General features: G+C 37.0%; 1 protein-coding gene across 4 annotated transcripts in view; it reads left to right on the top strand.

Annotated features, from left to right (window-relative positions):
- Window positions 1-13,851, top strand: part of CHD1 (chromodomain helicase DNA binding protein 1) — an 81,806-nt gene extending 67,955 nt beyond the window's left edge. For all 4 annotated transcript variants that reach the window (XM_075593502.1, XM_075593488.1, XM_075593510.1 and 1 more), the window contains 8 exons: window positions 61-186; window positions 1,109-1,366; window positions 1,571-1,708; window positions 2,760-2,938; window positions 3,908-4,004; window positions 4,318-4,369; window positions 11,371-11,581; window positions 12,369-13,851. In XM_075593502.1, coding sequence (XP_075449617.1) covers window positions 61-186; window positions 1,109-1,366; window positions 1,571-1,708; window positions 2,760-2,938; window positions 3,908-4,004; window positions 4,318-4,369; window positions 11,371-11,581; window positions 12,369-12,729 — 1,422 coding nt within the window. In that variant the 3' untranslated portion in view covers window positions 12,730-13,851. The remainder of the gene's footprint in view (window positions 1-60; window positions 187-1,108; window positions 1,367-1,570; window positions 1,709-2,759; window positions 2,939-3,907; window positions 4,005-4,317; window positions 4,370-11,370; window positions 11,582-12,368) is intronic.
- The last annotated feature ends 292 nt before the right edge of the window (window positions 13,852-14,143 follow it).

The following is a 14,143-nucleotide window of genomic DNA, read 5'->3' as shown; positions in this document are numbered from 1 at the left end:
TAACGTCTCCAAGTCTTGTCACATGGGTTAAACATAGTTGGTATTTTCTTTCGTTTGAAGGGAACCTCAAAAAGGAGAAAAAACAGAACAAAAAAGAGTAAAATTGCTAAGCCTGTAAAAGTTGAAGAGGAAACAAAAAGCGAATCGTCTCCACCTACTTCTGAAAAGTCAGATGAAGATAACAAGGTAAGCAGTTTTGTCCCCACGGAATAAATTTATGCATGTATTACTGTTTTTTTTCTCTCGTTTTTTTATTATTATTATTATTATTATTATTATTCAACATGGCACAATTTACTTCTATGTTGCCAGTTCATTTGCCTATATTTAAAGTTAAAAAAAGAGCGATTGCATGTTTCAAATTTCCATGCAAACGGCACCTTTTGAAAACAAATGAAATGTATGAGCAATGAGTGCATTGCTTCTCAGGCCTGCATATGTTACATACCTTGTTCCCAACTTCAGTTTGTGGATTGGAGCATGTTTTGTCCCACTGCTCCCACGGGGTAGGAGACAGTGGGGATGGTGGAGCGTCACAGGAGGGGCCGAGAGTCGGGGTGCAGGGACGTCTAATGTGAAGCCATTTCTGTATACAAATGTTAGGAATTTCTATTTGGTAGTTTGCTTATTATTTTTGCTGGAAATTCATACACGTGTGCCCTTACAGCAAAGATTGAATATTGCACAATAAATGCAAAATATATCTACTAATGCCTATATCTAATATCTACTAATGCTAGAGCAGAGCAAGAAACGGTAAAGTTTGTTTATACTGTACTAAGTTTTTAAATGGTGCGTTTTTTAGAAGCTGTGATGATTTACCTTGTTGGTAAACATTGATGCATTCTATTTTTGACCCATGCATATTGCAGAGCAGATGTCCTTAATGCGTCAAAAAACAAGCCACGAATTCCTGGAAAAATTAACCTTTTCTAGCAAAAATAGTTTGTATTTTTTTAACCAGATACCCTTTAGTCTTTCTGCAGTTTAAAAATCATACAATCTTAATTGCATCAGGGCACTGTTAATGTAGGTACGCCCCAGGTGTTTATTTTGATTGTTTATTTGGCTAACAATGGCTGGTTGGTGACCACAACCTGTATTTTAGGAAGATAATGCGTCTGTAAAAACACACAACAAAAAGACGAGAGCAGAGAAAGAAATTGAGGACCAGACAGAGTCTGATCTTACTGTGAAAAGGGAACCCGAGGAAAAGAAGGAAATAAAAGAAAACAAGAAAGAATTAAAGAAAGAAAGAAAAGAGCGGGACGAAAAAAGAGACACTTGTGAGAAAGAGGCAAAAGACAAAAAAGAAACAAAAATAAAAGAGCCAGTTCTTAAAGACAAAGACATCAAAGAAGAAAAGGTAAATAGAGGAGAATTTGAGTGAAAGTACAATTCTGAGATGGGATTGCAGATTTAACACGTTTGCTGTAAGAGGGGTCAGTAAAACATGACTTGGATTACTTTCATTGCACTTCTGCCAGTGTTGATTTAGAAAATTAGGTTGGAATATCGCCTAAAAATAATGTTTTTTTTGTTTAGTTATGACTGTTTTCTTTCTCTCTAGGTAAACGAAGTGAAATCTGATAAAGAAAAACAGAAGAAAAGCATATCTGCAGAAACCCCAGTTCATATTACTGCTAGTAGTGAGCCAGTTCCAATTTCTGAGGAATCTGAAGAACTTGATCAAAAGACCTTCAGTGTTGTAAGTTTGTGCCATTTTTTCTTTAGAACGGGGGGAGGAAATCACATTTATGCGCATCCTAGACTTGTACTCGTTGGCACTGTTCTAACGTACTATAAATCCCTAGTAAAACCTTTAGTATTAAAAACTGAACTGTTTTGGATATAAACACAATGCAGAATCTCTGAAAAAATTAATCCAGTTTTAAGAACTTGGTGATCTTGCTCATTTGTAGTTTAATGCTCAAATAAAACCGTTGTACAAAAAATATAATATAAGCGCATTGAATTAATTATATGCAACTATTTGCTGCTGTACAGGTATGCAGTATATTTTATTGTGCATTAAAGGCCCTTATAAAGGGATTACTTGGGAATCAGCAGGTTTTGTTGCATTAATAAAAAAAAAAACATTTAAAATATCTCCTATGGCCCTTCCAGAGGATGTTTTTATATTTTAAATCCAATGCCCTGTTAAGCAGATGAGCAGTTGAAATATTAAGTTTCTGAGCGATAAATAATTGAGCTCTCCCCAGAGCACCCCCGGTTACCATTGTGACCTCAGATGCTAAAGATTAACAAAATGTGTTTGAACAGTTAAGAATAACTTTTTTTATTATTATTTTTTTTAAGTGCTAGCTAAAATCCTAGACTTTGGATTACACATTACATTCATATTCAACAACATAGTCACTGTTATCTAATAACTTCAAATGTCAATAGATAAAAATCTTGTTATCTAACTTAAAGTAAAATGTGGTGTCATTTTTGCAATTAGAAAATAATAGGTGTCTGCATTGTCTATTAACCTATACAACTTAAATTGTAATTATTTTGAGACACGAATAGGTGTTTAAAAGTACTGTTTATCTCCTACCTATGCGTTGGAGTGACGGCTGGTGTGTGCATCGGTTAGATTACTAGTTTGACAGAGAACTTGCGCATAAACATGTTTCTCATCTCTAACCAGATATCTGACTTTGTGTCACACGGCATCTCCTTTGTTTGTAAAACAATATTGATTGTGACCCTTCCATGGAAATTGTATTCTACTGAATATTTTTTTTTTTTAGTGTAAAGAAAGAATGAGACCTGTCAAAGCGGCATTAAAACAGTTGGACCGACCCGAAAAAGGTTTATCCGAGAGAGAGCAGCTTGAGCACACCCGACAGTGCCTCATTAAAATTGGGGATCACATCACAGAGTGCTTAAAAGAGTACACAAATCCTGAACAAATTAAACAATGGAGAAAGTAAGTAATTGGAAAAGGATATTTAGTATTTGTGAAACTACAGACTGAATTGTTCTCTCTTTCTCTTCACCGTTATTTCAAAGGCAGAGTCCCCGGTGGTGATGGCGTGTGCGGTGTGGCGTGCGTGCTGCACACCAGACACTCGCCTCAATCAGGCAGGCCCCAGTGGGTTCTGGTGTCTTACTCACGAAGCGCTATGGTGCGTCAGCCTGCAGGGAAGACCAGAAACTTGTCTTCCCGTGCAGCGACGCGGTCACGTGGTGTGCTGGGAGCCAATGGCAGCGAGGGGGAGGGAGTGCAAAATGAGTCCGAAATAGCTATTATATTTCCACGCCCTCTTTATTTTTTTTCTGACGCTAGTGCCTCAAACCTCTTGGAATGAGCAAGCACATTTACCTGTTTTTTGAAGCTCCATTGCGATTAAGGGACATTTTGTAAGCACATTTAGACTATCGTGTTAATAGTGCTCTGGTGCATAAAACGTTTCAGAAATTAGTTTACTGTGTATGATTGTGCAATTCAAATTCACAGATTTTTCTTCATAGATATTAATTGGGTTTTCCTCACTGTATGGATATACCTACTGCATGTCTACTATCCTTGGTTTTATATCTTTGACTATCCTTTGTTTGTATTTCTTATATTTTCTAAGATTTCTACCCTAATGTAGAGTGCAGTCTTTTTAATTAACATTTTTATTCATGTACTGCACTTCCATTGTTTTGTATGTTGATTCATTAAACATTTCAGTAAGTTTCCTTTCCATACTTGTGCTTATAAATCTAGAGTTTTTATATTGTAATGGCTGTGTCAAGGCAACATGTTGTATAACTGTAGTAAAACATTGCATGCTTAATAAATAGTAAATAGTTCTTTATATATTTTTGCCATCAGTTTTCATGTTCACAGCCATACTTTGTCTTGCAAAAATAATTTGTGCTTACACACATTGTGGTTTTCTCACATTAGGAATCTATGGATTTTTGTGTCCAAGTTTACTGAATTTGATGCCAGAAAGCTGCACAAATTATACAAACATGCTATTAAGAAACGGCAAGAATCTCAGGTAATGACTGGCTGGGGCTTGAGGGAAACGTAAGCATTGTATTGGGAGACCGGGTCGAAATTATTGATTACTCAATACTTTATCACATCTTGAAAAGGAATGAAGTTGTCGCTAGGATTATTTTTCCTAGAATTTTTTTTATTGCCAAGTTCTAACCCTGACCACACTTTTACTAAGCTTTTTGGTTCCAGTATCCTTTGTATTTTATTAAAAATAAAATTATAAACACTTGCAAAGTTTTAAGCATTCAGAAATAATCCTGGCGCGTGTTTAACTTGAATTACAGACCACTAACAAGTATATTTTCCCACAGCACAATGATCAGAACGTGAGCAGCACCATGAATACAATCATTCGACATCCAGGTAGAAATTTTATCTTATCGATATGTGATTACAGTGTAAAATTATATGCAATATGCACACTTAATAAATTGCTTTGGGAGAGTTCTAAGGTTTTTGAGTAGGCGGTAGTATATCCAGAAGTTTTATAGACAAATGGGAATTGTTTACAGAATGGTGCCCCGATTTTGTATATTTCATTATCCGTTTCCATGCCTTTGTGATCTACGGACTTTGATCTCCCTGTTACTCTGCAAGTGCAGCTGGAGGTGTTTTAATTCCGCAGTTGAATGGAAATAATATATTTCCCCCAAAAAACGAAACCTTCTCACCTCTCTTATATACCTGCTACTTCAATCCCCTCCCCCGTGGCTAACAGAGGGGAGGAGGGATTAGATTTCATTGATGGACCGGGGGGGGGGTGGGGGAAGCGGTGGAAGGAAAGATGTTAAGAATGGACCCTCTGGAACTCTTCATGCCTCTCTATTGCCCCAGCCTGCTACTACAAATGAGCAGTCTCATGTGGGCGGATGATCCAGAAAATTTCGGTTGTCTGGTTGTGTTACTCTTTAGTGACTGTAATTAAATGGGAAAGTGGTGCTTCAAAATCTGTCTAATGCCATTTTAGGACCCACTGCCTTATGTTTCATAAAGACTAAACAGAAAGAAAATTAGAAGTATTAACAGTTATATTTTCTGAAAGTGTGGGGGGGAGGTTGTAAAATGGCTCATTCAGACAAAATTTGGATAGTCATTGCGCATAACTGCATTGCAAATGTCGAACATTTCCTTAATTTTTGCATACGAATTAGATTGGTATGTTCACATATACACACGTTCTAAGACCAATTAAACTTTGGGATTAAAATGTTATTGCAAATGTGTGAGACCACTCCATTTGCCCCATAGGCAACCGCTACCATTGGCAGTGAAAGTGTTCCCATATCTATATTTCTTTGGGTCTGTATGTACGGTCAGAAAATATGCTTTTGTGGGAGTATTTTTTTTTTTAATGCTATTGGGGTGTTTTGTCTTGCCAAGGATGGCAAAATCTTAAATTAGTGTAAATTTCTGAGAATATCAAGACAACTGTTTTCAACAAAGATTACTAGCTAAAATATTTTTTGTGGGAAACATGTTACCGATGCCCAAATTCCTTTGCGTGTGTACCGTGAGGGTTTTTTTTTATGCTAGTGGGTAGTTTTGACATACGATGCTGGTCACATGATATGAAATGAAAAGGTACATAGAGCGACTCTTACAAAAATTGTTAAACTAATGTATAGCAAAATTAGAGGAATGTGTTTGGCCACGCAGGTGACAACTACCCTTGGAAGTGAAACGTTTCATACATAGTTTGTAGAGGAGGTTGAAAAAAGTCATCTATGTCCATAAAGTTCAACCTATACTAAATTTAGACTACCAATACTTATCCTATATTTGTATTTACAGTATATTGATCCAGAGGAAGGCAAATACAAAACCCCAGTGAAATATCATTCAATGATATCTCATAAGAGGAAAAATACATTCCTTCCTGACTCCAATATTGGCAATCTGATTACTCCCTGGATCAACATTCTTCCCATGTTTACTTATTTGGTATATCCCTGTATATTTTTCCTTTCTAAAAAGATGTCCAACCGTTTGTGGAAGTTATCTATTATCTTCCATCAGTCTAAATGAGTAATCAATTCCCCATCTTAACTGCCCTTACTGTAAAGAACCCTTTCCTTTGCTGCTGGTGAAATCTCCTTTCCTCCAACCTCAAGTTATGACACGTGTCGTTTGTATTGCCCTTGGGATGAATAGTTATTTTGAAAGCTCCTTGTATTGTCCCCAAATATATTTGTATATAGTTATCATATCCCCTCTTAGACGTCTTTTCTAATGTAAATATAATTTAGCTAGCCTCTCATAAGTCAAAACGATCCAAAAAATGCAAAAGAATGCACAAAGCAGCGCACTGTCCAGGGACACAGGTGTATCAAAAGTAAAAAATAAATTTATTATCAATCAGACATAGCAAACAAGGAGGTAAAGACACTCCAACGCGTTTCACACAACAAGGTGCTTTATCAAGGAGTAAGATACAATACATTGGGGGAACCTTATATACCAGATATAAAATGTGTAGTGAATTAGTCAAATTTCGCGCCAAAAATGCGTGTATATGACGTCATCAGTGCGACCATGTTCATCCCTGTGGGTATGTGTATCTGAAGGCTTCAAGTCCCTCCCCAATCACGCCCCTCCGTGACGTCACCACCAATCCGCTTCCTGGGATGGCTGGCCTGTAAGACAGATACACCCTCCCCTTCACAGCGGAGATCCCCGCACTCAAATGGTGCGGGTTGAATACTCTCCGCTGTGACTCTGGTTGTGTTAAATCCCCCAGCTGCCAAAACCTCAAAGCGGGGTAGCGCCGAATCGGCTAACGAGGTCGTGACTAGATACGCCCCTCGGCGACAGCATTCATTTGGTCCATGGTTAAGATGGGAAGAACGCCCCCCCCTTCCCCTCACAGACACAAACCTGCTGTAATCGGGGCGGGGGCGGTGCCAAACACCATGGCAACCATGACTACCAATATGGGGACAAGTGTATATTAACCCCATATAAAAGCATCTGATATGTTGAGGTCTGAAACAATGGAACGTGATAAGGACACTAATATCAATATCTCAATAATAAATATAACAATTGAGATACTTCAGATCCCCCCAATGTATGGATACAAGACACCTATACAAAAAAACAGATACTAACATGTTAAAAACAGAGCTGATTATTCTACCTTCCTGAGTTAATCTTTATTATTTCTTTCCAATTCTCTAACCCAAAAAGAAAGGAGAAAAGAATACCTCTATACCCAGCTCTGATTGTTACAAACACAAACAAATAATAAAAACAGTATATGGACACAATTCATATTAATTATCACTTAATCTATTTCTCTTTACGGTGTCATTTTATTACCTCCTATTGTTGCATGAAGATATGTGCAAGATGTAAAACAACCAATGTATCAATAAATCAAAAATCTCAAATTGGAGCATATTCCTTGAACATTGTAAGTCTTAATCATGATGGAATATGTCTCCAAAATTTGATGTATATTTAATATCAAATAAGTTTTTGTTTTTAACTTTTAAAAGATGTTTGGGGGAAATGCAAAAATGAAGGAGAAAGAGAAGGAATTTTGTTTGTGTAACAATCAGAGCTGGGTATAGATATATTCTTTTCTCCTTTCTTTTGGGGTTAGAGAATTCGAAAGAAATAATAAAGAATAACTCAGGAAGGTAGACTTATCAGCTCTGTTTTTAACATGTTAGTATCTGTTTTTCTGTATAGGTGTCTTGTATCCATACATTGGGGGGATCTGGGGATCTGAAGTATCTCAATTGTTGTATTTATTATTGAGATATTGATATTGGTGTCCTTGTCACGTTCCATTGTTTCAGACCTCAACATATGAGATTGTTTTATATGGGGTTAATATACACTTGTCCCCATATTGGTATTCATGGTTGCCATGGTGTTTGGCACCGCCCCGCCCCGATTACAGCAGGTTTCTGTCTGTGAGAGGGGAGGGGGGGGGGGGGCGTTCTTCCCATCTTAACCATGGATGCCAGGGACCAACTGAATGTTGACGTCGCTGAGGGGCGTATCTAGTCACGACCTCGTTAGCTGATTCGGCGCTACCCCGCTTTGAGGTTTTGGCAGCTGGGGGATTTAACACCACCAGAGACACAGCGGAGAGTATTCAACCCGCACCATTTGAGTGCGGGGATCTCCGCTGTGAAGGGGAGGGCGTATCTGTCTTACAGGCCAGCCATCCCAGGAAGCGGATTGGTGGTGATGTCATGGAGGGGCGTGATTGAGGAGGGACTTGAAGCCTTCAGATACACATACCGACAGGGATGAACATGGTTGCACTGATGACGTCATATACATGCGTTTTTGGCGTGAGATTTGACTAATTCACTACACATTTTATATCTGGTATATAAGGTTCCCCCAATGTATTGTACCTTACTCCTTGATAAAGCACCTTGTTGTGTGAAACGCGTTGGAGTGTCTTTACCTCCTTGTTTGCTATGTCTGATTGATAATAAATGTATTTTTTACTTTTGATACACCTGTGTCCCTGGGCAGTGCGCTGCTTTGTGCATTCTTTTGCATTTTTGGGATCGTTTGGAACGTAATCAGCGGCTGGACACTCCCCCAGAAATCCAGTGGGTTCTAGGAGTGGGTAAGATCTTCAAAGATATACTGTATTATTATTGATCCTCATTACTACAACCTGGGGTGAGTGCTGGACTTTATTATATTCATTTCCAATGAGGTACAGCGAAGTGTGTTATACATCATTTTTTCTGTTGCCTTCAGAAGATTTATGCTTTCAGTGGCTTTAGTCACTCACCCAGTAGTTTACCCACTCCATCTCTGAGTCTTCGTTGTTTTTACATGATTGATGAACATATATAATATTCCAGGACTGTTGGAGCACCCATCACACTTCTATACTGAACTGTTCCTCTCATAAGTCAGATTTTCCATCCCCTTTATTAAATTGGTGGCTCTTCTCTGCACTTTCTAGTTCCATAATGTCTTCTTTTTTTTTTTTTTTTTTTTTTTTTTATAATTATATGGAGTGGTGTACAAAATGGTACTCCATATTCAAGGTATGGTCTTACTAATGCATTATAGAGGGGCATAATTAGGTTTACTTATCTTCCATCCATTCCCGTTTAATGCAAGATAAGATCTTATTTGCCTTTGCAGTTACTGCATCACTTTGGGCACTATTGCTAAGCCTGCTGTCTAAAAGCACTCCTAAATCCTTCTCTTTCAAGGATTCTCCTAATTTATCCCCATTTAATTTGTAAATTGCCTGTTTATTCTTGTTTCACAAATGCATAACCTTACATTTATCTGTATTAAACCTCATCTCCAATTAACTGCCCAAATTTTCAGTGTATCCATGTCCTTCTGGAAAGAATTTACATCCTGCTTTGATTCTACTAACTGGCACAATTTAGTGTCGTCAGCAAAGATGGAGACTTTACTCTCTATGCTAACCTCATGGTCATTTATAGACAAGTTAAAAAGTAGGGGTCCCAGTACCGATCCTTGAGATAATCCACTCACAACTCTAGCCCAACCTGAAAAAGTTTGTCTTTCAACCAGTTTTCAATCCAGGTGCAAAAATATATTTCTTAGTCCAATTTGCTTTATTTTAATACATTAACCTCTTGTGTGGGAAAAGTATCAAAAGCCTTTGCAAAATCTAAGTAGACTACATCAACTGCATTACTCTTGTCTAAATTCCTACTTACCGCCTCAAAGAAAGGAAGGTTAGTTTGACATGACCTATTCGGTCCCGGCTGTGCTCCCTTTTTAAATCTAGGTACCACATCTGCTTTACGCCAATCTTGTGGTACTGAACCCCAGACTTTTTCTTTTTGTGCATTAAAAGCATAATGGAATATTTTTAGCAGCCCTTTGTCTATTTTTACCTTTGTTTCAAACAATTGGCTGGCAAGGGTCTACGTTTCACACATCTGACATGCCATTAACTCACTAAAATGGTGTTATAATTCACTGCACATCTGTTTTCTACTGCTTGATAAATAATGCAGATGTTTCTTAAATGTTGTATTCTGTGTTGTACATATGGTTTGAAGCAGTTCATTATGCAGATGTGAACTGTAAGTGAAACTACAATAAATAGAAATCACGTGTACTATATATTGGTTATATGGCAGTTCTTAGGCAACTCCTAAAAAGGAGTAGAATTTACTGTTATGTTGTTAGCTGACAATCCCTCGAGTCTAAGGACTGAAACGGTCATGTTTTCATTTACAGTATAATTCCTGTGTCTGATTTTCAAATGGGAGTTTTGCTACTGATATTGAACCGTAATATTTTAGATGAATAGTTTTCTAAAATAAAACACTTCTAGAACATTTTACAATAGCGTGATCAAAATGAAAACATGGACTTAATAACTGGGAACCACAGTTTAACCATTTAAATGTTAACGTCCTAATTTAAAATGAGCGGTTCAAATTGTGTTGTATTAAATGGGTGGCATTGAAAGGGTTTTTTTCCCCAGCTTTTCCTTGCAGACAGCTTTAGATATAATTTTACAGTGGTGTATACAGATGTAGCCAGGCTTAATGGTCCCGCCGCTGGGGATCCTGTGGAATACTGGCCGCGGCATACCCTGGCCGTGGGAGGGGCGGTGTGAGGGGGAGGTCCCATTCGGAAGAAAAGTAAAATAAGATGTAACCCCCACAAATTCACATGGAGCACCCATATTCTTGCTCCTCCCATTCTTTTCCCAAAAAGCTATTCCCCAAACATATACATGCAGGTTTTTCTTTAATCATGCAGGCGCGTTTTCTTTTTAAAGCATATACCCAAGTCCCTTCTTACTTGCACCTTCACACTAGCACAGATCGCACAGATTTTCCAAACACAGGACAACTTCCATCCATTCACACACCCACAGAGCTTGACTTCCTAGTACAGCATGCATGTCATCAAAAAACACATTGCTTTGGAAGTCCTTCAATTTCCATCCCAACTCCACAGTGTTAGTAATTCAATGTTAAGTACACAGTATTTGAAGCGGGTGAACCTAGTCAAATAACAATAACAACTCTCATGACTGTAGGCAAATCACTTAATCTCTCTGTCCCTCTGGCACCAACATTACATTGGAAGTTCCTTGGGACAGACACTCATGTCTGTTAAATTCTATATACATTGGTACATGGTCAGCTTTAAAAAAATAAATAAAATAAATGGTATTACGTATAGGACCAGTGAAATTGGGAGAGGTAGGATTAAAGAAACTTTCAACATATATTTATAATAGATTAAGAGTTGTATCTTTTTTTTTTAAGTCAGGACATGCTCAGTGGGCAAGATAGTAACCGTAGGAGTTAAACTCTTGCGGCAAAGGCTACTTTAAGGTTTTGACAAGTTAATATATATTTTTGTGTCATACACAGATGTGGACAGGCTAAAGGAAAATACCAACCATGATGACAGCAGCAGAGATAGTTATTCCTCTGACAGACATGTGTCGCAGTTTCACGATCACCACAAAGACAGACATCAGAGTGACGCTTATAAGAAGAGTGAATCCAGAAAAAGGCCATATTCTAGCTTCAGCAATGGTAAAGACCACAGAGACTGGGACCACCACTACAAACAGGACAGGTAAACGTCTTTCAGTTAGAGTAAATAATTTGATCTACCTTGTTTCAGGTTTTTCAATGCCTTGTACCACTCCCTGATGGCAGTGAATTTGTGAGCATGAAACATGAATTATCTCGTCGACCTTTTGCTTTTCTATCAGTCACTCAAGCCTTCAAGGCAATAAGATTATTTTTTTGCATTTAAATAACAAATAATTGCATATTTTGTTTTTACATTTTAAAGTGTATAAAATCCAAATATAAAAGTGTCAAAGATTGTACAATGCGTTAAATATGCACTGTTTAGCTTTTAGTACGCTAGCTAGGTTTGCATTGAGAAGTTGATAGGCCAGAGTAAAGAATATGGAACTAATAGTGAGTTCTGGATATGACAACTTTGAGCATTTTTAATCATAAGCTATAAAGAGGGGAAGATTGTAAAGCAAGACTATTACCTGCTCAGCATCTGACCAAATAAAATTCACCAGAATAAATTTACTTCATGTGATACATAAGTTTCAATTATCTCGTCATTGGGCCACATCTGGTGAAATATTCATGTGGGTGTCATAACTATACATTATGCACATATGATATAAAATGTACAATTTTTATTTATGGTATCTTTTAACAGATTGTTATACATTTACTTTGAGAATGCTGTACAATTTAGTCGTCTTGGTTTCATTGTAATTTTTGTTATTGCTTTTATCACTTTTTTTTATAAAAATGTACTTAATGACATATTGTGATGCAATTACATATATTGCTTAATGCATAAGATTACATAGAATAATTATCTTTTGCAGGTACCACAGTGAAAGTAAACACAGAAAATTGGAAGACCACAGGAGTAGAGATCATAGGTCAAACATGGAAGGAAGTTTAAAAGATAGAGAGAGACCGGACCATCGTTCCCATTCTGACCACCGTTTACATTCAGACCATCGATCCAGTTCAGATTACAACCATCATAAATCTTCCAGGGATTATAGGTACCATTCTGACTGGCAGATGGACCACCGAGCCTCTAGTAGTGGGCCCAGGTCACCTTTGGACCAGAGATCTACTTATGACTCAAGATCTCCCTTGGGGCGCAGGTCACCATTTGAATGCTCATCCGATCACAAGAGTACCCCCGAACATATGTGGAGTGGTCGCAAAACATAACACAAGGATTTCAGTACCGGACCTTTCTTTAGCCATATTCAGTAAAATATCACAGTGATTGCCTTACATGACTTGAAAGAAATGGACTGGATCTGCTAAATGTTGCAGACTTTGTTACTACTTTCCAGAATGCAAGGTCTATTATCACAACAGAAGAGAGAATATTTTTGTATTTAAGGTATATGCTGCACTGTGCTGCAAATGTGGCATTTTTTTAAGAAATAGAAAAGATGTTTACTATTTCGGAGACCTCAGCACTGCCCATTCAGACTGAATTTTAACAAAAAAATACTTTTCACATCAGATTTCCTCGAACTGTATATTAACTTTACATATTGACCTACGATCATGTTTCAGGAGTGATTGGAGATGTTTTTTTCTGGGAAAAGCTCTTAAGGACTTGATTCACTTTCCAAAGCTATTTGTTTACATTGTACACTGCGACCACCTTGCCGCTTCTCATCACATGCTTGAATATTTAAATATGTAAAATAGCCAGGAGTTTTCCTTTCTGTGATCAACTGTAATGTTTTGTTTTTTACAAAGTAAACTGCTGTAAATTATTGTAAATTAATTAATTAAATGATCATTTTTTTTTCTTTCTCAGGCTCTTTTTGACTGATCCTTTCCCCACCAACTCAGGCCTTCATAAGTATTGAAATATGTATATTCATTACACTTTTTTAAATAGTTTTGATGGAATCATTGTTCAAAATGTAAAAATGGGGAAAGGGAACACTATTCCATTCATATGTCCTGTAGTGCTCCCCTTTATAGGATACTTTTTATATTTGTTTGTTTTAATTTGAATAAAATGACAGTGTTGTGATAAATTGATGGATAAAATGCATACTTTAAACTTTTATGCAGCCTGAAAATGTTTTAAATGTTTTGTTTTAAAGACAGGCAATTCACGTACAACTCATTGTCCAAATTAGCCAACATTTTATTGTAAATCCGTTTGTTTTCCTTTTTTTTTTTTATCAAATGGGCAATAATGTCAAATGTGCTATGCAGCAATTATAATTTCCATTGAACTAATTGACTTTATAAACTGTTTAAATGCACACTGATTTGTATATAGATTTCTTCTATATATGGCAAATTAAACTGAAGAACATATCTGGCTTCTCTGAATTTTCTGTTTTCTTTAACCCAGCATTTTTTATGCCGTTCTGTTGCATGGGCCAGAAATTGTGCATCGGTGTCATTTCATTCATCTAGCACCTGTTTTTATTCTGTTTTTGCTTTCAGCAGGTGTCTTTATAAAATGTTAGGTTATGGTAAATACACACTTACAAATATACAATTGAGCAAATGTGCAAATATATTTTCTTCAGTCCTTAAATACTATATATGCATCTAAAATTATACTTGTAGTTAAGAGTAATTTTCTGCAACATTGCATTAAACC

Source organism: Ascaphus truei, chromosome 1 (genome assembly GCF_040206685.1).
Source record: "Ascaphus truei isolate aAscTru1 chromosome 1, aAscTru1.hap1, whole genome shotgun sequence".
Classification (NCBI taxonomy): domain Eukaryota; kingdom Metazoa; phylum Chordata; class Amphibia; order Anura; family Ascaphidae; genus Ascaphus; species Ascaphus truei.
The sequence above is the reverse complement of the archived record's forward strand: the minus strand, read 5'-3'. Positions and strand labels throughout refer to the sequence as shown.